Here is a 25,990-nt window from a genome sequence, read left to right as displayed (position 1 = left end):
ATAATACCTTAATTTTGAGAGATTTGGGGATAAAAGCACATTTATGCACATTCAGGCTGTGGGTTTAGGGGCTCTGGGGTTTGCTCCTGCCCTTCTACATCGATGCCAGAGTGTGTTAATTATAGTTTATTAATTACTGCGTGCATGCTGTGAAAAGCCCCTTGCTAACATGATGATGCTCTTTTGCTCCTCGTGCTTTTCCACCACTCGGCTTGTCAAAGGAGGAGAAAGCATTGAAAAAATTGCTTTAATTCCCTCCCTCATCACAGGGCTTGGATACTTCACATTACCTGGCTGGAGCAGGCTCAGTTGTGGGCATTCAGCGCTCAATGATACGCTAAAAATAAATGCAATGAGATTTTTTAACCAGGGAAACGGCGCTTTGGCTCCAGCTGCTTTGCTAAGAAAAACTTCTGGCAGGAATGCCAGAAAAGCTGCATTTCAGAAACGTGGATGTTTCATTTTACAATGGGTTTTTATTGTTGAAAAATGGATGTTGCGGGTGGGAAAAGCCAGACTTTGGGCTACTGCAGCGTAGCAAAATGTTTTGGGTTAAATGCAGCATGTTGGGTCATCCCATGATGATGTTTTTTTTTGCTTTTTGACTGCTGGCGTTTCTGTTTTTGATGGAAAACTGCTTGTGAGGAGGAAAATGGGTTATTTGAAGTCAGCCACCTGTGACTTGGTTTAATTTTGCCCCAGGTTTCAAGCCATCAGGGGATGGAAAGAGGGATGAACTGGGGTCTGGGAACACTGTAGTGGGGTACATTTTTCCATGGGGTAATTAGCCAGGGATAACGCTAATGGGAATGACCTGCTGCTAATTGCCCCTTTGCGCCGTCACTTCGATAATGGCAAAGCGGGAGAGGGAGAGGTTTTGCTCTCCAGACAACGTGGGGAATATCTCCTCTTCCTCCCAGTGGCTTCGCAATAGGGACCATGGGATGCAGCCGAGAGCGGGCGCTGGGATGCCAAGGGGTGCTGATGCTCTTGGGTTGAATCGATGTTGGTTTAGCTCATAAGCAACAGAGCGTTACAGATGGAGGATCAGAGATGAGCACTCTCCGTGTCACCCTTTATCGCACACGTTAACTTATTATTTTAGCTCTGAGCAAGTATTTTCCAGCACTAGGGATGGTGCAGGAGCTGGGTGTTAGGGACCGGCTGAGATCCTGAATGCGTTACATGGAGATTTCCTACCTAAAGGGAAAATCTGGGTTATCCCAGGCTTAATGGGGACTTTCTCCACCAACTTGCTTTGCCGAGAAGCGTCCCCCCAGTTTGGGATGAGAAGCGTCCCCCCAGTTTGGGATTTGCCCCATTTGGGGAGGTGCTTAGCTCCCCATGAAGGGCAGGGGGGAGCCACGTGCTGCTCTTTGCCTGTTTCCTCATTAATCTTGATTACGGAGCCCTCACACCCAAGTTAATTTTCTTGTAGATGCGTATCAGTCATGTAGCTGGGAATCTCTCAAAAGCTAATGAGGAATCGCATCCTCGCCACGTTATTACTCGGCTAATTAGTACATGGGCTTCTTCTGGAAAGGTCAGGAGAGAGGAGCTGAGAAATTTTGCCTTTTGGAGCCTTTTTGTGCCAAATCGGGGTCACCGAGGACAGACAGAGGACACTTGCCTGCAATACTCTGCCCTGGATTTTAAGCTGCTCCCAAAGGATGTCGGGGATGAGGCTTTGGACCTAGTTTTCCAGGCTGGATCCATCCTTCACGAGGATGAGAAGGACAGGAGGACGACAGCTCCATCCCGAAATAGCGATTTTTTTCAGGGTATGATGCCTGGAGGAAGCGATCTAGCCTTTGGCAATGGGATAGGGCTGCGGGAAAACCCTTATTTATTAAAAAAAAAGATGGAATAACCCCCCTCACAGTCCAGATGGCTGCATTTAGCTGGGAAAGGAGCATCAGTCCCCATCGGCTCAGCTCATTTCATGCCTTTCCAGGGGACCAAAGCCCCCAGGGCTGTCAACTGAGTAGCTTTTACCAGCCGCTGATTTCACACGAAATTAAAACCCAGGCGAAACCCAACCGAGCCAGACACCCAATACAAACGGCAATATTTTTATCCAACAATTTACATCACTTACTGTCTCCTTCAATGTCCTGGGATCCGGCTGATGGCCCGCGTGTTTCTCTCTGGGTTTCCCTGTGCTCAAATACTAAATCTGGAGGCTGCCAAAGATGCTTTGCCATGGGAAAACAAGTCCTGCTCTAAATATTTTGGGATATTTAGTTTATGCTTCTCCCACTGGGTCATCACTTTTGCTCTCAGGGAAGGCTGTGCAGTAAAAAGACAGAGCTGGAGCTACAAGGAGCCAAAATTCAGGTTGAAAAGGCACGGGATTGTTTTAAATTTGAATTTTTATTTTGCAAGGAGATATCTCAGAGTGCAGCTATTAAACCTCCCTTTTCTCTGGACAACCTTTCTCCGCTTCCCAGCCTAAAATCTTCACCTCTTTATGCACCTCACCTATGGGTTACCGCATCTGAGGATGGAAAAAAATTGCTCCATGCACCTCCAAAGGAAAATATTCCAGTTTGTTTGGCATGGGAGTGAAAAAGGCGATGGTGAGCGATGGAGCCGGAGGGTTCTGGCTCATCACGGCGAAGAAAGAAGAGGAAAAAAACATATCTCAGCGGAGGCATCTCGGAGCAGCGGCTCTTACAGAAGCTGACAGCACCATTTGGGTCGAGCGAGGGCTGTTAACCCAGCAGACTGGCTTTAAAACAACAGCCGTGCGCTTGGCTTGGCTGAACTCAGTTTTACCTCAGGGCTGGTTAGTTAGGCTAAAGCTTTTTTAGGGTCCGCTGGGTTTGCTGGGATACGGCCCTGCAAGCTCCGGTTTTTCCTACTCCTATCAATTCTATTCCCAGGAGAGTAAAGAGAAGGCAATGTCTCTCGGGGGGGGGGTCTTTCAAATCCATGATCAAATAAAGCAAGATTTGATTTCCAGACATCTCCGTGCGAGAAGGAACCGTGGCTTTTCCCAGTGGATGAAAGGCAGAGGGAAAAGGGAAAGAAAATCCGGCTCGCTCAAAGGAATTTCAGCAACTAATTGATTTTATTTAAATTTTTTTTTGCACTGATCTACTCAGAGCCTGATTGCTTTCAGGCTGGTTATTTAAGAAACAAGCCATAACCCACCAGTTTTTATCAGACTGGTGTCACTGGTTGTGCCAAAGTCTCAGCACAGGGGCTGTTCCCCATCCTCATCCCCGGGAAATCTTTTGCCCTGAAGCTTTTTTTTATTTTGCAAATATAAGCCCCAAAAGAGGATGTTGGGCTTTTTTGCATGGGGGTGGCTTTGTGCAGCTGGAAATGAGGAACGTTCGCTTGATTTTGCGAAGCTTTAGGGTTAAGCTGGGTTTGAGGGCTGTAAGAAAAGGTGTTGGGGAGACAGGGTAACCACACGGGACCCAAAAAAAATCAAAACAATTGCAAAAAAGTTGATTTTGCAAAGAAAAGAGATGTGTTTTTGGGAAGCGCTGCTTCTAAGGTGGAATAGTAACAGAAAGAGGCCTCCAACCTCGAGGAAAAGCTTCCTTCAGCCCCCTAATCTCTTCTGCCGTGGCTGTCTGCAAGCCCCAGGCCATCCCACTCCCTGAGTTCTTCATAAATAATACTCACATCTTCCCCTATGTCCAGGAACTAGTTAAATCTGGGGAGTTGGAGGAAAACAAGGTCACCTGCGAATCAGGGCCACGGAGGGATGTGCATCCCGGGCCAGTGGGTGATTTTGTCGGGGACTGGATGGCTCCGGGGCTGGATCCTGCTGCTGGGGGTGCAGGGAGAGGGGAATTGCTGAAGGAAGGGGGGTCACATGGAAACTGCTGCCCCAGGGCTCCCTCTGGCTACCTGTGCCCGCACCCCACATCCCTGCCTGCATCCCACCCCCTTGCCTGCATCCCATCCCCCTGCCTGCATCCTGCCCCATCCTGGAACCCACATCCTTGCCTGCACCCCACATCCCTGCCTGTATCCCACCCTCCTGCCTGCATCCCACCCTCTCCTGGAATCCACATCCCTTCCTGCACCCCACATCCCTGCCTGCATCCTCCCCCTGCCTGCACCCCACATTCCTGCCTGCACCCCACCTCCCTGCCTGCATCCAGCATCCTTCCTATGTCCCCCCACCGCCGTGCACCCCCTCCCTGAATAGCCCTTCCCCTCCTGCACCCTCCCAAACGCCTCGCCCCCCTTCCCGCACCCCCACCTTAAATCGCGCACCTCCTCCTAAACCCCGCACCCTCCATACAGTGCCCCCCTCCTCCCGCGCCCCGTCACCCCCCCAATACACCGCGCACCCCCTCCCCATACCGCGTTACTCCCCCATACACCGCACAACCCGTCCTGCTCCCCCCTCCCGGACTGTGCATCGCTTTCTCCACCCCGCACCCCCATACACAGCGCACCCCCTCCATACACCGCGTTACCTCCCCTCCCTCGACACCGTCCTGCACCCCCCCTCCCGGACCGTGCATCCCCTTCTCCATCCTGTACCCCCTCCTGCATCCCTCTCCGCATCATCCCCCCCGCCCCGCCATACACCGCGCCCTCCCTCCTGCACCCCCATACAGCGCTCCCGCCCCCTCCAGCACCTCCCGGGGGCCGGGCCGGGGCGGGATCAGCAGCGGGGGGGGGACGGGGGTGGGCGGCCGCCAGCTCGCTCCGCTCCCGCTGCAATAAATCGGCTTAGGGCGGCAGCTCGGCGGGATCAGCGGCGGGAGCTGGGGCGGGGGGGACACGGAGCCGGGTTGAAACCCACCCCCCCCACCCCACCTCCAGCGCGATGCCCGCCTGCCCCCCGAATAGGGGGCTGGGGTGCCGGTGAACCCCATGGGGCTGCCCCCCCCGCGGGCATCATGACGAGCCCCCTGCCCCTCTGGCTGCTGCTTTGGGACCTCCTCGACCTGGCGCTGGGTGAGTGTCATCCTCCCCCCCCCCCCCCGCCTTCCCCGCGGACAGGGACCCCTTCCCTCAGCCCCTGAAATAATGGGGTGTCCACCTGCACCCCGGTAAGCATGCGGTGGCTCTGGGCTCTGCCCCTCCCCGAGGCTTGAGGGGTGATGGGGGGGGCTCCAGATGGTGCAGGGTGTGGGGCAGGCACCCCGTTTGGACCCGGTAGTGGGGCACCCGTTAATAGGACACTGGTTTTGGAAGGTGGTAATAGGGCACTTGTTAATGGGGTACCCGGTTTGGAGCCGTTATTGGGGCACCCCCTGACAGGGAACTGGTTTTAAACCCATTAACAGGGTACTGGTGTTGGACCCGTTAATGGGGCAGCCGTTAATAGGGGAGCTGTGAGTAGGGCAGCTGTGATAAGACACCTGATTTGGACCTGGTAATGGGGTACCGGTGATGGGGGGCAGGGTGAGAAGGTGGAGTGATGCCCGTGCCTCAACCCCGAGCCAGCATCGCGGGGGGGGCACCAGGATCCCCCTTCCCTGCTGCTCCGTGCCGGGGCTCCGGCTGCGAGTCCCAGCCCTGCTCACTCTGTGCAGGAGGTGTCTGTGTGCTGGGGACCCCCATGAGCTACAGCTTTGTTGGGGGGGTTGCAGCACCCAGAGGCACCCCAGCCCACCCTGCCCTTTGGGTATGTTGGGTATGTATGCCCCAAACCCTGGGGGTACCCAGCAGGCAGAAGCAGCCCCCCAAATCCCTGCTGTCCCAGGGGTTTGCACTGGCTGAGCTCCTAAATGCACACCTTGACTCCCCGCTTCACTCCGCAGAGGTTTTAATAAGAGCCCCCCCTTCCCTGTCCCCAAAAGCGAGGCTCCCAGGAGGTGAAAATTAACGGGGCAGGAAACTTTCCCCTCCTCACATCCCGGAGGCTGAGGGGTAGCCGTGCAATTGAATTTCTTGTGCATTTGAGGGTAATCTGCCTCCTCTTTCCCCCTTTTCCCCACGCATCCCCTTCTCCGTGCCCCCCCCAAATCACCCACTGTGGGGTCTCAGGTGGCCACTCTTTAATGAGCACAGCGAGACCTGGGGGGTCTCCGGAGGCTGAGAGGCTTTGCTGAGCACTGGGCGATGGAGAGACGAGCAGAGCTTGCTTGATACCTCCTTTTTTTTATTATTTATAATGTACTTTTTCCTCTCCGGAAAGCCGCCGTCAGCTGCTGCAGGGCGCAGGGAGGGGGAGCGGCGGCCGCGCTCTGCGGGGTTGAGCGGGGAGAGGTTGACACAAAGGAGCCGATTCTTCCCCGGCATCACGAGCAGCTCCAAAATCATCCCTCGGGGATGACCACTGAGGCTAGCCAGAGCCCGGCTTGGATTTGGCTGAACCAGGGTTGGGAAGGCACCATGCCTCTCCTGCATCCCTCTTTGCCATCCGTCGATGGGTTTTATCTGCTGTCGGGCTGCGGCTGCTGCTCTTTTCCCCCTTCCCCGGTTTGCTCCGAGCATCCCACCGGCATCGTACTGCCGAACACGTCGTCGATAATAAAACCTGTGTGGCTCAGGGTGGGGGGAACTTGTGCCAAACCCAGTCCCTGCTTCCCACCTGGGTCTCCTCTCCACCTCCACCATGGTTTTAAGGTCATGGGTAGATAATTTTCAAGGAACATCTTTTCCCCAGGGACAAGCTGTCTGTCACCAGCATGTGGATCATTTTTCCTTCCTTTCTATTTTTTATGGCAGCAAATCGGGGGATTGCTCTTCTGCTGCTGATTTGTGGGAGCAGGCAAGTGGTTATGGGTAAATCTGTGTTTGAAATGTGTATTTTTTTGGGGAAAAAAAAGAGGTAAAAGTTGTTCTGTGGTGGGTCTAGAGGAAGCTGGCGGCCCTGGAGAGGGGGTTGTGGATCATAAAGCGATGTGGGAGGAGGATCCCAGTGTCTGGCAGGGTCTCGCGGGCAGGTTGATGGGCAGCCCTTGGGTTTGGACATCCATGAGATGGCTCTTAAAACCATGCTGGGACTTTGCTGCCTTCCTGTATCCTGAGGATCAGCTGCTTTAAGTATCTCCTAGCCCTTGGCAGAGAAATGCTGTCCCAAAAAATCCAATTTGCGCTCTGCTTTTTCAGCAAACAGCTAAAAATCACTGCAAAAAGCCTGTTTGGGGTGGGTGCTCCCATCCTGATGCCTCCCTTTGGTCTGGGCAGCAGAAGGCTGCGAGGGCCGAGCGCTGCTCCCGAAATTCAGTGGGCAGATGGCTTTTCCGTGGCTGACGGCATCCTTGGCTGGAGCTGCCGGCGTTGTGGCGGTGAGGGAGGACATGCCCACAGAGGTCTGTCCCCTCACTGTCCCGGCACTTCGCTTGCAAGGGATCAAGCAGGATCCAGCCACGTCGCCTGGGAAGACACAGGGGGGCACGTGCCCAAATTCCTGCTGCTCTTCCCCACAAGTACATTTGCCCTTGGCCCCTGCTCTATGTCTCCGCAGCCATTTTGGGGGGAATCTTGCCTATTTTTATTGTCACCTTATATATTGCACGGTGCCGGCTCTGCGGGCAGCTTCCCCCGTCATTGCCACATCCAGGAGGAGCAACAAGGTCCCGCTGTCGGAGGAGAGCACTGGGGATCTATCAGAAGCGTTTCCCATCCTGGAAAGCATCTACACCTTCACGGGAGTGTTTTGGGGGTTTCCATCCATCGCCTCGGACTGAAAAGCCCTTTTATTTACCCAAAGGAAGCTGCTTGCTTCCTCGCTGTGTGGCAGGTCAGCTGGATCCTTCCCAATGTGTTACATGTCCCTGTGGGGAATATCACCCCTTGTAATACAGCTTTTTTCCTTATAACAAGCTCAATCTCTCCCCTTGGCCAGAAAAAGCTGCCTAGAGCAGGGCTAAGTGGGTTAAGGAGCCATCAAGATGAAAAAATGAGGGCGTGCGGAGGAGGCGAGCGGCTGGACCACGGATAACGATGGAGCCGTAGCCCCAGGCCCCCCCACGGTTTTGGGAAGCCCCATCTGCAAGTAGGGCAATGGCTTCTTGGCATCGCCAAAATCAGGGCTGGCTGATTAGCCAGCACTCAGCTTGTGGCCTGAAATATGTTCCCGTAAAATGTTCATCTGGGTTTGTTTTACAGCCGTGTAAAATCAGAGCTGTGTTTTGCAAACATGAAAGGGAGGGCTAAATATGTCGAGTTTTGATCTCGGCGAGATATTTCTATAGTCCTTATCTGAGTGGTTTGCTGTAGCTTCTGTATTTCCCCCCCACGGCAACTCCTGTGATGGGAAAAAAGGGGAAAATTCAAGTGTAGCTTCTTATTTGAAGCTGCTTATGGATTTTCTGGGCTTTGCCCCAAAAGGGCAGGTTTGCTGGGGCTGGGCTTTGCAGGGACCTGTCCTTAGGGATATCCCTGTGCCGCTTCTCCAAGCCAAAAAACAGCTTGGAAAAATCCCTTTACAGCTGTCATTTTTATCAGCAGGCTGAATTTCTCACCCCTCTCCATTCCCAGGGACCCCTCGAGGCTTTTTCTCGAAGGGATTTTCCCAGCTTGCATGCAACCCTCGGGGCAGCTCCTCCTTGCAAGCCTGGAAAGCTCATTTTGATCCTTCCTGTAGGAAAATAACAGCGTACATCTTTTTGCCGGGGTGATGAGAGCCACCTGCTCGCATCTCTGCTGAGCTCATTTAAAGAAAAGAGGTTTTGGTGGGAGTTTGTGCTGGGCAGGTGAGGGGAAAAGAGGAGCATCCTCTGCGCCATGTGGGAGCAAAACCTTTTTCTAATTCACCCGTAAATGCACAGCACCGACCTGGAAAGCTGTCCCACACTCCCCCCAGCCTTCTCTACTCATGCTTTTTCCCCAGCAAATCTTGCATTCAGCTTAGGGTCACCTCATTTTTTTAATCCTTTCCTATTATTTCCATGAATTCTGTGTTTCCATGAAGCATGTGCTTTGCTCTCTGGGTAAATCCAGGCCACGCAGGCGGACGAAGCCCCTTCTGAAAATCCTCCTAACAGTGCTAATTGCCCTTCCCCAATTAGCCCAATTTTTCTCTTCCCACCAGCTGCGTTTTGTAGAGGTTTAGAGCTGCCAGTTTGAATCCAGAGCTCTTTAAAAAAGCTTTTAACACAGGCAAGGATCTTCCCTTTGCCTTGTACTTTTCCCAGCTAATAAGCATCTCCGCGATGTGGAGATATTCTGGGCTTCATTTCTCTTGTGGAAACCCTCATACATTAAATCGTGGCTGGTCCCTGGCTATCCTTGAGCATTTCCAAAGCTCCCCCATATGTCAGAGCTCAGGTTTGGGCTACTTGCCTCCCAGATTCCCTTGCTGCAACAAGTAATCCCTCGGTATTATTAGCACACCCCCCCAAAAAAAGCCCAGGAACACTGTAGGAGTTGAGTTGGGGATGTTGCTCCCCTCTCTGCTGAAATTGTGTTATGGGTCCTGGGTTTGCTTCTTGAGCTAAGCAGCCCCTGCTGTATGCAGTGTGCTAAATGCTATATGCAATATGCTATATACATCACAGCCCTCGTATATGCCCTGTGGCTCCTCTGATGCCTCCAAGCACTTCCAGGCAAGGTCTACCCCGGCGTGGCATCCAGGCTCAAGCAGCATTGAAATGCAGCTCAGCTCCTGCATCGATGGGTTTTTATGGAACATCCAGACATGACGTTAACCACGCTCTCACAAGCCTCCCCTTCCCATGGAGACGTTTCAGGGCTTCACATGCCCCACCTGCCTTTTTTTTTTTTTTTTCTGGTTGTCATTGCAGAAATGGTCTTTTCTGTCAGAAAATCTTTGACTGGGAATGCTTGACCGGCACTCGTCTTGCTCCTTTCGCCAAGTGGTTTAAGATCTGCTGATGAAAAGCTCTCCGCAGTGTCGGGATAAGAGCAGGTTTTATTTAATCCAGATCCTAATGGTTTGGGAATGAGGCTGAGACAGGGCCAAGGATCATGCTAAGGCTCCTGCAACACTTGCCAAGGGAAAAGCCTTCCAGAGAGGTGGGGATGGAGCTGAAACCTCACCCTGGCAAGGATGGAGCTGACCAGGACCTACCTGGGACCACGCACAGGGAGGATGAAGCATCACCCCATTGGGACCCACCGGTGATGGGATTTTCTCAGAGTTTTGGGGTTTTCCCCCTATTTTCTAAGAGAAAACTTTGATTTAATTGATGCCAAGTCAGTCTCTGCTCAGACATCGGCGCAGAGGAAAATGAAGGGAAGGAGCCCCCAACCCCCTATTTTTCAGAGGCAGGAGGTGCAGCTCTCGCCTTGCAAACTTCCCCGCTCGTAAATCCCGCTGCACAGAGCCGAGCGGGGAGGATGCAGCTGATGTGGCTGGTTTTGTTCCCTTGCCAAGCTGCTCTCTTTGCCCTTTTGTTTGCTTTCTGCCGAGGCACTTGGAGTACTGATGGGCTTGTTTTTAACTAATGACTGGCGCTCACATTATCTCTCCCCAGCATTATCTCCTTCCCACTTTTCCCGTCTCCTTCCTAAAATAAACCGTCAATCACAGGCTTGTTTTCAGCGCTTTTGGGACTGGATTCACCGTGAATGCCAAGGGCAGGCGGGCTCATAGCAAAGTGCAGGGACAATAACCCACCACTGTGGTTCCCTCTATGGAGTTATTGTAGAAAATTAGGTTTTTAGGGTCTGCAAATCTATTTGGACTGGGGAAGGTGCGTGCCCTGCTTGTTTCCACTCTCAGCTGGCTGAGAAATGGGGTTCATCCCCCCTAAACACTGCGTCAGAGCCCTCCCCAATGTGCTTGTCTAGTGGGGTGACCTCGAGCCCTTTTGAGGTGACCCTTCTTGCTGCGTCCCTGCAATCTCGCAGGGTTAACACCTGGGGTACACGTGTGTTTGCAATAGAATCCAGCCCTGGAGCCGATCCTTTGAAATGCAATTAGTGCTTGTGTTCGCTAGAAGCAAAACTATCATTAATAGGGTCCTGCCAGACCTGGCAAGGGAGGTTTGAAGCAGGGAAGGAAGTTTTTCCAGTGCTGGGCTGAATTCACAGAAAAGCCCTGCCTGCTGGAGACCACCCGGCGGAGATTTTGGCTGCTGGCTTCGCAGAGGTTTAGCCCTCCACTCCAAGGAGGTTTGGGGAACATCAGGAAAAAACACGTTACCCAGCTGAGGGATGTTACGACCCAAAGGGATTGTGGAGGTGGAAATGTGGCATCGCCGAGCCCTTCCCAGCCTCCAGACCACACATTTCGTCTCTTCTGGTGCCGGGAGCGCATCTCCATCTGCAAAACCCTTCTTGGCTGGAAGACTGGGTGTCTCGGAGGCATTGCAAAACAGAGCAGGGGAGGCAGGGATTTAGTTTGTCTCCTGTCCAAACCTCTGTATAATTTCCTGTTTATATAATGCCTTCAACAATATACTTTGGAGGGGAGGGAGAAGGGGATTAGCAGCAGTTATTCCAGCCCTGCTCCACCTCCCTGTGCTTGTAGATAAATCCTGATGCTGCATCCTATCTGGCCAGGGCAGGGAAAACGGGAGCTGGAGAACCCTCCATTGGGATGCATCTGCTTCGCATGTGTATTTACCTGTATTTCTCTGCAAAGGGATCTGCAGCGATGGGGACGGGCTGGAATGATGCAGAGATGCTCCATGATGGGGGTTTACTTTTCCCCAGGGGAGCAAAGTGATGGGTGGGATGCAGGGTGGTGGGGGGCCATGGTGGGTAGCACTTGGGTTCGCTTCTAGGTGGACTGCCGTCCATGGAAATGTTTTTTTGGGGGATGCGTTGCATGGATAACCCTGGATTTGCTGGTAGCAGCGTTGCTTTTGATGGTGCTGGTGTTGGCGAGGACACCCGGCTGATCCCCAAGGTGTGTTTTGCCCTTGGTGCTGATTATACTTGAAAACAGGAAGATGATGAAAGAGGCAATTTTGGCTGGCAGTTGTCATCGTCACAGGTGCCAAACAATGGCTTTTGGAGCTTCTGGCTCCTCACCCGGGGGCTGAGATGGACCATAACAGCAGGAGAGGAAGAAAAAGGCTCCAGCTCCTTTCCCCCCAGGGGGAGAAAAGATACCAGAAGGTATCACCAAAAGCACCAGAATCACCCCAATTTTGAGATGTGGGCAAGCTGAGCTCCCTGTACCCCAGCAAGCCCTCTCATAAGCAAGTCTTCTTCATGACAAGTTGGCTGTGTCTTTCCTTCTGAAAAAAAAAAAAAAAATCCTTGGTTTGGTTGGAAATGGCCTGAAAGGGGATTTTAACGGCCAAGTGATTTAGATTTCCAACCCAGCTTTGTACCTCTGGAGAGCAGGGTTCAAAGCTTGGCTCTAAGTCATGCTTAGGAAGATTTCCAGCCCGAATTCAGGCAGTCCCTTGATGTACCATGATCTGAGATAATTTTTCTCCTCCATCAAGCATCTTTCTTGTATTTTTAAGCCCAGAAAAGCCCCCTTCCCTGCAGATTTAGCTTCTGCACAAGCTATTAGAAGAGGGGGACCACACACACAGGCTTTGCCATCCCAACCCCGTACCCTGCTTGCAGCACTGAGAACATCCCAAGAGCCGGTGTTTGATTTTGGCTGGTTTTCCTGCTTTTCTCCTAAAGATATACCTGCCAAGTTGTTTTGGAGAAGGATGTGGTGACTCAGAGCAGGGTGGGAGGATTTGAGCAACGTCGCCTTGCCCGGCACCCCAAAATATATACAGCAAGCTGCTGGGGAGCGAGGTTTTTTCCATGTAGGATGGATAACAGACTAGATCTGCTGATGGAGAAGCACCATGTAACAGGTAGATATTGCCCAGAATGGATGCAAAAGATGTATCGCCATCAGGAACAAGACTGGATGATAACGCTGCTGGTTTGGCTTCCAGACAGACCATCATTCATGGAGAAAAACCTCCAGCGCTTCATTTCTGCTGGGGCCATCCTCCCCTTGCAACTCGATAATGAGATATTTTCCGTAAGTGCTGGCCAAGGTGGCTCTTTTTAAGCTATATATGTGGCTTGTTGCGTTATTACGGCGCTTTTTTTTTTTTTTTGCTTCTCTAAGGAAGATCTTTGCAAGCAGTTGATGTATGCAAACAGGCTGGAGATAGTTGGGTTTCCTCCTGACGGAGAGCGAATTTACGCCGCTGTAATTATAGCAGCGGCGTGGGAGAGAAGCGATGCTCAAGGAAGTGCAGGCGAGCCCAGTTTCCAAATTAAACCCTTCTGCTTCTAGAAATGTGTCTTTATTTTATATTTTTTTTTTAGAGCAGGAAACCATATCTGGGTGACTTCATGGTGGGAAATGATTTGGAGGGGGCAGGATTTGGGCACTTGGATGGTAGGGATGCTCGTGCCTCTGGGTTTGTTTGCATGGACCACCCTCCTCCACCTCCTGATCTGCTGAAAGCTCCCCACCGCGAGAAAACAACCCAACTCTTTAAAATTGAAAGGGCTTATTTAAACAATGTTATCTCTCTGGTGAAGGAAGAGAGCATATTGAATGGTTATATTTAGTGCCGGGTGTAGGACAAAGCAGATGCAGAGAGATTTTTAACGCGGGAATGTTAATCACTTACGCCACACCGCCTTGGAAATGTGTGTATATATATGTTTCTTTATATATATGCAACATGCACGTGCTCAGACACCCATGTACTTGCTGAGGATGAGGATGGGAGTTGAACATTCCTCCTTGATTTGTTTTTTGACCTTTTTCCACCCTGGAAAACCCATTCCAGCAGGGTGAAGTGATGCAGCTCTGGATGCTGGGGACCCCCCAAAACACGCAGCAGGAGGGATGTGCTTTGGCTCTACAGGGGTGTGCAGAGCCCCCCTGTCTTTCTACATCCAAAACGGGATGGGGATGGGAAGGAGAGCACTTACGGGCTTGCAAATGGGCTGTTTAACAACCCCAGCAGTGCTCTCCCGCCGGCGAGTTGTGAGGAAAGCCTACCACATTACCCAGCCTCTATTACCCACCCTCGTGGGAGCACTGAATTAAAGGAAATATTTTATGATCCTACGCTTCGTTATGTTTTATTAAAAGCAGAGCATCGGCCTCCCCTGCCACATTCATCAGATCAGAGGCTCTGCTGGGTCTTTTTTTTTCTCCTCCCTCCCAAGCTCTTGCTGCTGTGGCTGTTGTTCCCAAAGCATCTGACTGCTTGGGTTGGCTTTAGGGCCGGTCTTGGGTCTCCTGGCAGAGGATGAAAATACGCAACGAGGTGAAAAATGTGGCTGTTTGGTTTATTTAAGGATGCTCCATATCCAAATGGGCTTGGGGATGCGGAGTCATGCTGCAGAAATAGCTGGTGGATGCAGGAATAAGGATGGACGTGGGAAAGTGGGGTCACAGGGAGATGTCACCCCATGGAGGTGTTTGAGTCATGGATGGAGATGAGCACTTCCCTTTGAAAAGATGCTTGGAAAAACCTACCCCCATTTTTTGGTTTCACTCCATCTCAGGTCGATCAAGCCCGGGGTAGGAGGACCCCCCTGTTTTGGGGGAAAAGATCCCAAAAAATGCCAACATCCCCTCTGCAGAGGTAAAGTAGCGAACAAGGCTGGGAGTTTGCTATATCAGCCTTCGAGATCAGCAGCAAAAAGCCAGACAAATATTGATAGCTGGGCATATCTGGAAGCAGTTGGGAGACAGAAAGGTATTAATTAGCAGTTATTACTCAACGGTGTGGAGATGGATAGGGATTAAGGTAACAGCCATGTGCATCCTCTCCGTGAGAGCGGCGAAGTAACGGTAAATCAGTGTTATGAATCGGTGCTGTAAGAGGGAGATATTTTTTAATCTTATTAGCGGCGCGGCATTACTGAGAGAGCAAAGGGATTATTAATCATGGAGCGTAAATCGGGGAGAAGAGGGTAGCTTCAGATTAGCAATCCTGCTTTGTACAGCGAGAGGGGTAGTGGAGATGGAGGAGAAAAGGCAGCGAATGGAGGCTGAGTCAGAGGGAGGTACCAAGGGAGAGGGCAAAAAGCCCGTGCCAGGGGATGAGGGTGAAGTTGGGACACAGCTGCCCCTCACCTCAGCCAAACTGGTGCCTGAGAGAGGCGTCTCTGGGCCAGCACCAAAGCCCAGACCTGAAAATCCCTGTAGGTTGTGTCCGTTATAATGTAGGATACACAGGTATTTGTCCCATCAACTCATCCGTCCGTCTGTTTGTCTGTCTGTCCCTCCCTCTCTCCATTCATCCCTTCATCCCTCCATCCCTTCCATCATCCCTCCATCCATCCCTCCATCCCTTCATCCCTCAGTGGAGAAAAGGAGCAGTGTGGCTTTGACTGCTTTTTAGCACCCAACTCAGCTAATGACACTGCTGATGTGGCTGCCCCAGGATCCCCTGAGGTTGTTTTTCGGGTAAAAAGCTGCGCATCACACTCTAAATTGAAAAAAAAAAAAAAAGTGGATTTTGTAGCACTTGGGACTTCTGCCTGTCAACAGGCTTTATTTCTTCCCTTCTTCCGCCTGAGGTTGTGCTTGTGGAGAAGTTGTTCAGAAGGAAAATGGGGAAAAAAAAAATTAATAATAATAATCCCTTTCCAGTTACACAGTGCAGGAATCGATGGTGCGGGCAGAGATCGCTCACAGCAGACAGCTGGGGAGGGAGGGGGAGAACTGATGGCTGCCTTGTTTGTCACCAATCAAAAATATGGGATAATTGGATTTCCTGCAAATAGAGAAATAAATAAGCAAATTCATCATCTGGATCACGGTCACCTACTTCTGCTGGGCCACCCTGGCCACCTTGGCACGGCAAAACCCTTCCAGCGCCTCGCCAGGACTCTTAACTTGGTGGGAAACCCAACAGCGGCATCTGAACCTAAATCCTCATACTCGTTCTTTGGTGAAATTAATTCTTTTTCCCGCTTCTGCCCACCCCAAGCCTGTGTATCTTCCACTAAAGCTGGAAGAAGAGAAGGTTTAAGGAGGGTGGTGGGGTTTCAGATGGGAAAATTCAAAACTGGGCTTATTTTTTGAGGAGTGGCATCTCTAATAACCCCTCGTTATTACTGCAGGATGGGATTTTTGCTGGATCTCAGATGGGTTTGTAAAGGATCTTGCTTTCCCCCTTGCAAGTGGGGAAACTGAGACACAGAGCTGAACTCGCTCTAAAAGGCATCCTTCGAGCTGCTTCCAGCTCCGCTAATTAGTCCTGGCTAAGATTATGCTCCAGCCTAGATTAACACCACGAGCCATGGTTTCAAATAATTAGCTGCCGGTGATGTAATCCTCACCCCAATGGAGGGCGAAGCAGTGGCAAAATCATCAGCTGCTGTCAGCAGGTCCCTCCCCAGTTCACCCAAGAAGTGGATCGGGCTGTGCCAGGGGCTCGGCACCTTTTTTCCCAGGTTTCAACATCTGTATCTAATCCATCAGCTTCAGTCTGGAACTCTAACAAACCAGGCTGGGTACAAATAATTTGCCTTTTTACTTCTGAATTGCATCTTTGGGATGGTTTTTGCTCGGCGGCGCTTTCGGTGCTGACTGGAGATGAGTCCCTTGATCCCAGGTGAGATTTTCCATAATCCGCCATGCTCGGGGGCAGCATCCAGATGTTGCATCTTCCTGATGCCAACATGGGGAGAGATGCCAGAAGGGATCTGGCTGATGGGGAATTTGTTCTGTGTCAGGATAGAAAGCTGAGCCTGTTGCTGGAAAAGGGGGTCTGGGAGTTTGCTGGTGGGGGAAAACACCCGTTTCCAGCCCTTTGCAGAGTGGAATTACAATACAGTATCTCCTCCTGTTACACTTAATTCCAGATTAAACCCCGCATCTGCACCGGGGGGGGTTTTGCTGGAGATCAGCAGATCCCACCACCCTCACTGTGGTGCCTCTTGATTAAAAATAATGAAAAAGCAGAGGAGGCGTGAATTTTTAGCACACATGAGCACTGGGGAGGCTGCTGAGGTTGCAGCAGGGTACCTGGGCATCCCAGCCCTGAACATTAACCCACATTGTGCCCAGGTGTCGGGGAGGCACCGTGCTCTATTGCAAGGTTTTTGGGGGGACGCTGCACCATCCCAGAGGCATTGCATTGAATTCGGTGGCCAGTGAATGCTCCTGCTCTGCAAAAGTGGGATCGTAGAAAAATTTCTTGTCCTGGGAGCTCAAGATTTGCTGGGGAAAGACAAGACCCCGTTGTAAGTCTTGGTGGAAATACATGCAATTACTGCGCTTGGAGGAGTGGACTAGAGTGCAGCATGGGAGAGAGCTGGTAAAGCGATAACTGGGTAAAATAAGAAAGATTTGGGTTTTTTTAGCAGGTCTCAATGTTAATTAGGATCTGAAATGAGGCACTACTAGAAAAAGGAGAAAACAAATCTCTCCTGGGAGTTATTAGCAGCAGTGGCACGCAGGAGGGAATTATTGCCCTGCAGTTGAGGCTGGAGGGTGGCAGCAGTCTTGAGTGGAAAGCTTGAAGGAACATCCAGCTGCTGTGGAGGAAATCTGCAGGAGAGTGAGAAATCCTGCAGGAACTGGGTTTGCTTAATTGGGGAAGAGAAAATTTGGGGCAAGAGGGGAGGGATGAGTGCTTAGAGCTGGTGCAACACAACGTGCATGGGGATAGGTGGCATCTCCCACCCATTGCACCTTGTCTTGCCAAAAATCTGTTTTGCTTTGGCTCATGGGATGGGAATGATATTGGGGTGCAGGTGGTTTTGAGGAGTCTGCCTTAAGTAGCTGGTGTGGGGTTTTTCAAACAGTACGAAAGGCAGGCTGCGCTGCAGGCAATCAGCCCCTATTTGCATATATGCATACATGCAAATGAAGAGCACGATCTCAATTTAAAAAATGGGGCATCAGAGGCCCTGGTTGACCCGGGGGTGTTTTGGGCTTCATTTTGGCATCAGCTGCTGCTTGCACAGCTGGGGAGAGGCCAAGAGGTGCCGGCAAAGCCATTGCTCCGAATCAGCAATGCTACTGGGGTTTGGGGGGAATTTGTCTCTGATTGACTCAGTTTCCCTCCTCTCCAAGGACAAGACATCATTTAGAACTCTGAAAACCCAAAAAGGCACCCAGGATGGCCAAATCCTTAAATAACCCTAAATGGGGATAAAAGAACAAGGCCAATGATCAATGTAATGATGACAAACATCCTCCCCTTCCAAAAAACCAAACCCAACGACCCATCACAGGTCACGGCCACCCATTTTAGCAGCTATAAGCTGCAGCTGGGCGCTTCAGCGCTGCGCTAAAACATTATATTTTAATGGCAATATCAGTAGTGTGAAGATGCGGTAGTAAAATATACTTACTCCTTCCCCCCCCAACACTGATAGGACATGGAGGTGTGCGTCGGAAGCTGTTGGCTTTACGGCGATGCACTGAGCACGCCAGCAGCGTGGGGGGGGAGAAATTATAAATAAAACTTTACTGCGCTAGAGTAAATGCTGCTAAACATACTTCACGTCTGCGTGGCGGCGAGAGATAAATATTCAATCTATAATTTATGTACATGGCTTTCCAGCCTGTGCAGGGCGGGTCTGGTAGCAGCTAATAAAATACAATATATCAAGAAGACTTATCAATGCAGCAAGCACAACCCTGCTGATAATCTGTGTGGGATGGTGAGACCCATCTTCTTCATGTTGACTGCTCTTTTTGGGGGTTGATTTATGGGGGTTTGGGGTTGGGTGGGTGTTTCCCAAGTGGCTGTTAGTTTTGGTTGGGTCTCTGATTTTTCTCCACGTGTGTGCGTGTAGAGAAATGCTCATCTAGGGGTAATGTCAGTCTTCAGCCTTGGGGGTGTTGAAATATTACCCAAACGGAAGGTATTTCCCATTCATTCCAGTAAGGTACCCCCAAAATCCTTCTGCTCCCAGTTGCCCAGTGCCTGTTGCTTCCCTCCAAACCTCCTTTTTCTTGCATTCACCCCCAAATTGGCACTTCTCCACCATCTCTCATTTTGTAGTTGATGGGTTTGGCTTTGCAGTGGCTCACATCTCTTGGGGTGAGCAGGATTCATCCCTTGGCTTCATGACTTCAGAATTTACACTGCCAATGTTGTGTCTCTGAGTTTCTGTCTGGGAAATCACCTGATTTTTAGGTTGAGGGATCCACTGAGCATTCAAATGATGCATCCAAGGTCATCCTGAGTGTTTGTAGCAGGGCATGAGCTTGCTCCAGCCGAATGCTCCGGCCGTTTTGCCTCAAAACTTCCATCTTTTTACTGGAACGACTAATTTCCTGAGGATTCTGGGCAAATGCCTTGACGGAGATGTAGTACAAGCACTAACTTGGCGTCATGAGTAAAAGAAGCTGAGCTAGAAATGGGCTTTCTCATCTTGTGCTCCAGTGAGCTGGAACAGCCTTGCCGATGAGCCTTCTCTTAGAAAAGGCACGATGAAGACGTTAAAGCGAGTTTTGTTTCAGTCCGTGCCCAAGCCGCGTAGCTGATATGGATGGCTCTATCTGCCACGGATTTGTTTGTCGGGAGACACGCACCAAAGGTGGCGATGAGCTTGTAAAAAGCTGGTGTTTACATCTATTTTATTAGCTTGCGCTTGGTGATGGATAGAGCTGGTGCTTGAGTAGTGATAGAAGGAAATGGGAGAGGGAAAGGTGGAAATGCTGTGAGGAGGAGATGGAAAAGAGGCAGGAGATGGGCACTGGAGAGGGAGAAGGAGACCCTGCAGCATCTCAAGGCTCCCATTACCCAAATCACCCATTGCATTTGCATGTCCAAAGTGGCCCAAACTCTCCTTTTCCGTGTCCAAGGCCATTTACCGTGCCGAGGTTGTGCTGATGTGCCTGAAATCCCCACTGAGCCGAAGCATTTGGAACATGTTTTTAGCCCAGCATGATCCATTTTGAGCCTCGCTCTTTGTTTCTCTGCAGCCTACGGTGTTGCTGCACCATACCAGGGTTTAGCTATAGGTACTAGTGTATAAGATCCAATCTGTGCCCTTAAGAATGTAACAATGACTGTAGTGTTCATAATGAGGACAAAACTGGTCTAAAAATTGATTTTTCTTAAGATTTATTGACATAACTCTTTGGGAAGCCCTTACATGATTGTGCAGTGTTGAAGATGCTCTTTGTGATGCTAGGACAGCTGCACACAAGTGATGCTGGTACCGTGGCATGACACAAAATGAGATGTCATTTCTTTTTCATTTTGTCTAGGATAATTTTTTTTCCAGGAGGAATCCAGGATTTAAGGAAAAAAGAAAAGCTGGGGATAGGGTTCAAAAGTCCCATCTCAACTGGATTTTGGCACCAGCGTTGAAATAGTTGGGAGTTGGTACTGGTTTTTGCATTATACATATGCATTATAAAAAGCTTTGGATTGGGACATGGTGATAAAATTTGACCAGTAAAGCTTCATCATTTTGTAGTTTTGACACATTTTTATCATGAAGTTCTAACTGAAGCAGACCCCTTAGGGTCCCCAGCAGCCCCAATGAAGTGGTTTCTCAGTTAATCTTGATTTAAAAAGGGTTGAAAGGCCAAACTGGCCATGCTCAATCAATGTATTGATTAAAAGTATTGATTTACATTACAAAGAGCTAACAAGATGCATCCATAGGATCTGTCAGCTTCAGTGCACCTACTGAATCCTATTTAGTTAGAGAAAAATGGACCAAACCATATTCCATACGTCCTCCCTATATTCTATATGTCTTCTTGCTGGCTCTGCAATATATAAGGATTTAGGGGCTGGTTTGGTCCAGCAACCCCCATAAAGAATAATTGGAGGTACAGCTGCAAAGTGTTTCCTCCCACTTATGCAAATGGATGAGGTAAGAGGCATCTAATTAAATGTTTGTACTTTAATACACCGCGGTATGAAGGAAGATGAATTTTAATTACCGGCTTTTAATTGTTTGGTCGGCCTGTTAATATCCTATTTACACAGTATTAATACAATTTGCTCTCTGCCAGCAGGGCTCTTCCTCGCGGCAGGTGATGCTGGGTTTCGTGGTTTTATTTCACGGAACAGCCCCGTTTTGCAAAAGCCAGCACAATTTTTGAGTGGGATTGGGGATGCTCAGCTCTGCTGGTGCTCAGCTTTTGGTTTTCTTGAAGACAAAACTGAAAATTCAAGGAAAACTCAAGCAGTTCATGCCTTTAGAAACACAAACAGGCTGCCCCCAACCCATTTTTTCCTTTGCAAAAGGACTGTCTCCTTTGGAAGCGTGATGCTGAGTCCATCTGTCATATCCCATTCCACTTGCTGTTGTTACACCTGTGTTAAAACACCCCTCCATTAAAAAAAAAAAAATATAAAAAACCATTGCAGCAGCTTTCTAGGAGGGAAAACTCAAGATTCAGCAAAATTTGGACACTCTGGATTGGGACAGATGTGACTTCTTCACTGGTTCTTGCCCCTTGGAGCCCTCCCGTGTTAGCAAGGAGAGGCAGAAACAAATTAGAATTGTAAATTGTCCTGGAATACCATAAATAAGGCATCACTGGAGCTGGGGAGGGAGGGAGAAGGTATTTGCTGTGCTCACAGGAATGGGAGCAACTGCTGGCATTTAATCTTTAATGAACAAGATGTTGCAAAGTGCTGCAAGTCAAAGTGTGTTTGCTTAATGCTCCTCAGCCCCGGCGTGTGGTGGGTGACATCACGCACGGCCATCAACCCTTGCACCTCCCCTGGTGCCGGCCATCATCCTCCTCTGGTTGAGAATTGGGAGCAGGATCACTCCCTGCGCTTTTTGGGGGGTGGTTTGCAATCCTTTAGCATCCCAGCTGGATCTTTTGCAAGGGGCAAAGTGCCTCCTCGAGCAGCAAATGCCTTAAATCCTGGAAAATGGTGAAAATCAGCCCTGTGCTGGTTAGCGGGGTCCTGGTCCCTTTCCCCTCCCCCCTTGTATTTGCACCCTGAAATACCATCCTGGCCCCGGCTTGGAAAAGTGGGTTCTGGAAGGTGGTGGAGGAGTTGGTGTGAATTATGTATAAGTCCCGCTAATCACAGGCTGATTAAAATGATGATGTATTAATATTATCTCTTCCCATCGCCTCCACTGAGGGGGATGTGTCAGCACCTGAAGGATGGGGGGGACACAGTGGGGGTAGATGGGGCAGCTGCACCCCCACGTGTCCTCTTCTCCGGCTCCATCCTGAGGCATCGCTCCGCTCTGATCCCTGGAAATGCCACTGGTGCTCCAAATGCCCATCCCCAAATGCAAGGATGGGGACAGGCTGAACCTTGGGGACATGTCCCGAAGGGGTGAAGTCCATCATTGGTTTGAGGTTACCTTTCTGAGAAGTGCTGGGAGGTGAGAAATTAGGGAATGGTAGTGATGGTCAATATTAATTAATTAATATTTAATTTAGATGTAGATTTTAAAATATCATGCATGTGGGGAAGACGTGGAGCGGTTGCTTTGTGCTGCTGGGAGACACTGAAAGGCTCCATCACCCTGAGGTTTTCAAGGGCACCCAGGGGTGCTGTGTTGGGTTGCCCTCGGGTGGCTGTCAGCCACCCACCCAGCCGCTCTCTTGCTCCCCCTCCTCAAGAGGACAGGGGGTTCTCAGCCCATTTGGGGAGTTCAGCCACACGTGCTGCATCCCGAGAGATTTCCATGGGGTGATTGGCTGCTTTTGTGTGCGAACAACCTCAGTGGGATGCTCAAATGGGGCAGAAATGGAGCTTTCTGCCAGCGTCTTGGTGGAAGCATCCAGCCACGTCCTCCACTTGCAGGGCCGGGGTGAAACCTGCCTCCTCCCTCGCAGCTATTTTGTAATTGAAAGCGCTGAGCATGTTACAATGTGCTCCTTTTATTAACGTGTCACTCCTGATTTAAAAGGACATTTCATTTATCTCTCCCTTCCCCCTCCCTTTGTTTTTTTTTTTTTCCCCTTAAACTGGATGTTGCAAGAATTCCCACCACTTGCTAGCAAAAATACTCTTTTCTCCCCAGGGATGCGATCTAATCAGAGGGCTGAATTTCCATAGGTGAGAATCTAATCAGAGGGTGGCCTGGCACAGCTTTTGCTATGAAATATGTCTTATTTAAAAAGAGCAAAGGGGAAGGAGAGGCGCCTTGGGGTTCAGAGCTGCCTTTGGGATGCTGTTAATGCAGAGGATGATGGAGATGTTGGGTTGGGCTCCTCCTTTGGAGGTGCAGATCTGATGTTCAGTCCTGTTTAAATAGTCCTTAAAATTCAGCAATACCCGTCACCACTGGTTTCTTCTCCCCAGTAAATCCAAAAAAGGGTCCAAACCAGGGACTTTGAGGACTAGTCACACTTTGTTGTCCTCCGCTGTCAGAAATCAAAGGGAAGGGGGGGACGGTGGATGAGAGTCACACGTCAAACACAGCAAAACAGCAGGTTTTGGATGGCTCCATCTGGATTCCTGCTTTATTTTTCGGTGCCTGTCTTTTTTTTCCCCTGCTTTTCCCTACACACATCCTTAGCATTTTGGGAGCTGGCTCCTCCAGGGACTGTGCATCTGCTTCTCTCTGCTCGCCCTCTCACTCATGCTCTTTCCCTCCTTCTTTTCCCCAACTTCTGGGGTGATTTTACTTTGAATTTTGGCAGCTGGTGTTCTTCAAGTGAGTAGGTTTTTGCCTTCCCTCCCCTTCCAGGCATTGCTGGGGCTCCAGCATCAGCCCTCTTTGGGGTCCCTGTCCCCACCCAGCACCGGTGCAATAAATCACAGAGCTCCAGAGTTTCAGCTTTGTCATGCTGGATCTGCTCAGGAGAAGGTGCAGGAGCATCCTGTGGTTACACTCCAGTATTTTTAAGGCTCAGATATCCTCCCAGCACAATTGAGCCTGAATTACTGGATGTAGAGGTGGAAGCTGGTGGGTTAGAGCCCTGTTGCCATCTCAAAGTGGTTTTGCAACACATGGAGGGAGCAGAGAAAAAAAAAAAAAAAAAAGCCCATTTTGGCTTTTTTTGACCCATCTAGAAGATGCAGGTTGGGGAAGTGTTTGCAGGGGGATTTGCTCAAGTAAATGCTTGGGCCAATGCGTTTGCTGCACGTGAATGGAGGCGTGTGGCTGGGGCCACCCAAAGCTTGGCCATTTTTGATTTAATAAGCCACCAACCATCACAAGATGGTCTAAGCACCACCACACCAAAACGCCTGGCTGGACTGGGATGGGAATGCTCCAGCTCAGGGTTTGAAACACACTGTCACAGGAAGAGCGGTGGAAAACCACCCAGAGATGCTGTGGTTATGAGCCAGGAACTCCTGTATCTCAATAATTCGTGGGCGCGAGGGAAAATGCAATCTTAACTCTCTCTTTGTCACCCATCGGTTCTGCCGCCGGCTTTATTTAATCACCCCGTTGATCCGTGCTGGGGGCTGGAGGGAGATGTAATCTTACCCGGAGGCTCCCAGCACTGGTTTATGAGGAGGCAGAGCTTTTCTGCACGCGTGAAGGCTCCGTCCCCAGCACAAATCCGTCCCCATTTTCTTTTGGGCAGATGCCACTGTGCTGCAAAACATTTGCTCATCCCCCTCCCTTTGCTTTCATGCCTGTTGCTCATCTCGCTTTTGGAAATGTCAAAAGCAAAGCAGGGGGAATTGGGGCACCCGCTGCAAAACCTCACCTGACCTTCCTCGCATCCCTCCTCCTCCTCCTCCTCCTCCCTCTCTCATCGCTGCCTCTCTATATCTGCAAAGCCCCAAATTCGAGAGGACCGCGTGCTGCGTTGGCAGCCGCAAGGAATTAATCCCCGCTTTAGCGTGCTAAAATAAACCCTGTCTGGGCAAGGAGAGAGGCTGGAAAGAAGCCGTCCCTGAATGAGTGTGGCTGCTGGCGAGGATTTGGGTCGCCATCAGCAAGGAGAGAGGCATCGAGCTGGGGTTGCAGAGGTGCAATATTAAAATCCATCTTGCTGTGCACCATTTCAGGGCTGAAAACAACCCTTAATTTAGTCCCCAGCCCTGCTCAGTGCTGCTGCCTCCCATTGCACCCGCTGTGCAACGCTGCAGAGCACTCTCCAGTACTTACCACCACCCAAAAAATCCACTTTTGTCCAAAATTTCTTGCATCCAGCCGATTGCAACAGCAAACCTGCTTTTGCACCCCCGCAAAAAGCAGCGCAAAGAGGGCTTCTTGAATTTGAGAGCCCCGTGCTCAATATGCTGGGCCACGCTGCCTTGCTATTGCAGCAGGCACGTGCGCGTGCAGCGTGCTCTCCCACAGGTCGTGGTTGAGATATATTGCAAAAACACCAGCAACTTGTTTTACAAGTGGTGTAAGCCTTGGATCGCTGGCTGTGGGACATAGAACATCACCTTCCCCTCCTTTGGGGGATCTTCTGCAAAGGAATCTGTTGCTGCAGCCCCATTTCCAAGCCCACTCCCATTTTCCAGGTGCTTTGCGTTTTTTCTATGTTGCTTTTCCACCTGACGCAAGCAGGAATTAAAAAAAAATGGATTTTTGCAGAGCGTTAAGGGCTGTTTTGAGGTGCCCTGGCTGCAGGCAGGGTCAAACGGGTGCTGTCAGGGCAAGGATGCTAAAGAAAGGCTCGGATCTGATGGGCTGTCAATCTGATATCTTCCAGTAGCCGGAGGAAATAGAGGAAAATAAAATAGAAATGCAATTGCCTGCCCTCCTGACCCTGGCTGCTCCATGCTCCTGCAATAGTTTTGCAACAAATCGAGGGGAAACAGGGAAAAAATGGTCAGATGGAGCTGCCCATGTTCTGATTTCCCCTCTGCTACGAGTATAAATCCTGCATCCAGCTGTGAGGTAGATGGGGCAGAAGGCGGCTGTCAGCCAAGGCTGGGCTTTAAAGCCACAGGTTGGGCTTTGCAAATCCTCTGATTAATCTGTTGGATCCATTCCCATAAGAAATGATGAATTTAGAGGATTTTAAAGCAAGCACAGGGCAGAGGAACTTGGTCTGCAATGGGGAGAGAACCACTGTGGGGCAGATGATGGTGGAGACAAAGTCAAAGCCAGTATCTTCGCAGAAAGGATGGGCTTGAGTTTGCAGGTAGAAAGGGTGGCCAGTGGGATCGGGGCTCTGTGTGTGGACCAAGGCAAGCCTCAAAACCTAAGCACCCAGGGTTTATTTGGGCGAACACGGGCAGTTTTGCAAAGCTGGGGAGAGAAACAGCAAAACAGTTGGTCCTTGCATTTTGGTGCCATAAGCTGGTTAATAAGGTCAGGAAGGATTTTCCCCAGTTTATAC

At 50.4% G+C, this 25,990-nt stretch overlaps 1 protein-coding gene across 1 annotated transcript in view; it reads left to right on the top strand.

Annotated features, from left to right (window-relative positions):
- The first annotated feature begins 4,678 nt into the window (after nt 1-4,678).
- The window catches only part of IGSF21 (immunoglobin superfamily member 21), a 39,065-nt gene continuing 17,753 nt past the window's right edge, over nt 4,679-25,990 (top strand). Inside the window, exon 1 of the mRNA XM_074893163.1 lies at nt 4,679-4,932. Within this exon, the coding sequence (XP_074749264.1) occupies nt 4,875-4,932 (58 nt within the window). The 5' untranslated portion in view covers nt 4,679-4,874. The remainder of the gene's footprint in view (nt 4,933-25,990) is intronic.

The sequence above is a fragment of the Strix uralensis genome, chromosome 23 (genome assembly GCF_047716275.1).
Source record: "Strix uralensis isolate ZFMK-TIS-50842 chromosome 23, bStrUra1, whole genome shotgun sequence".
NCBI lineage: Eukaryota > Metazoa > Chordata > Aves > Strigiformes > Strigidae > Strix > Strix uralensis.
This window is presented reverse-complemented; position numbering and strand designations above follow the sequence as displayed.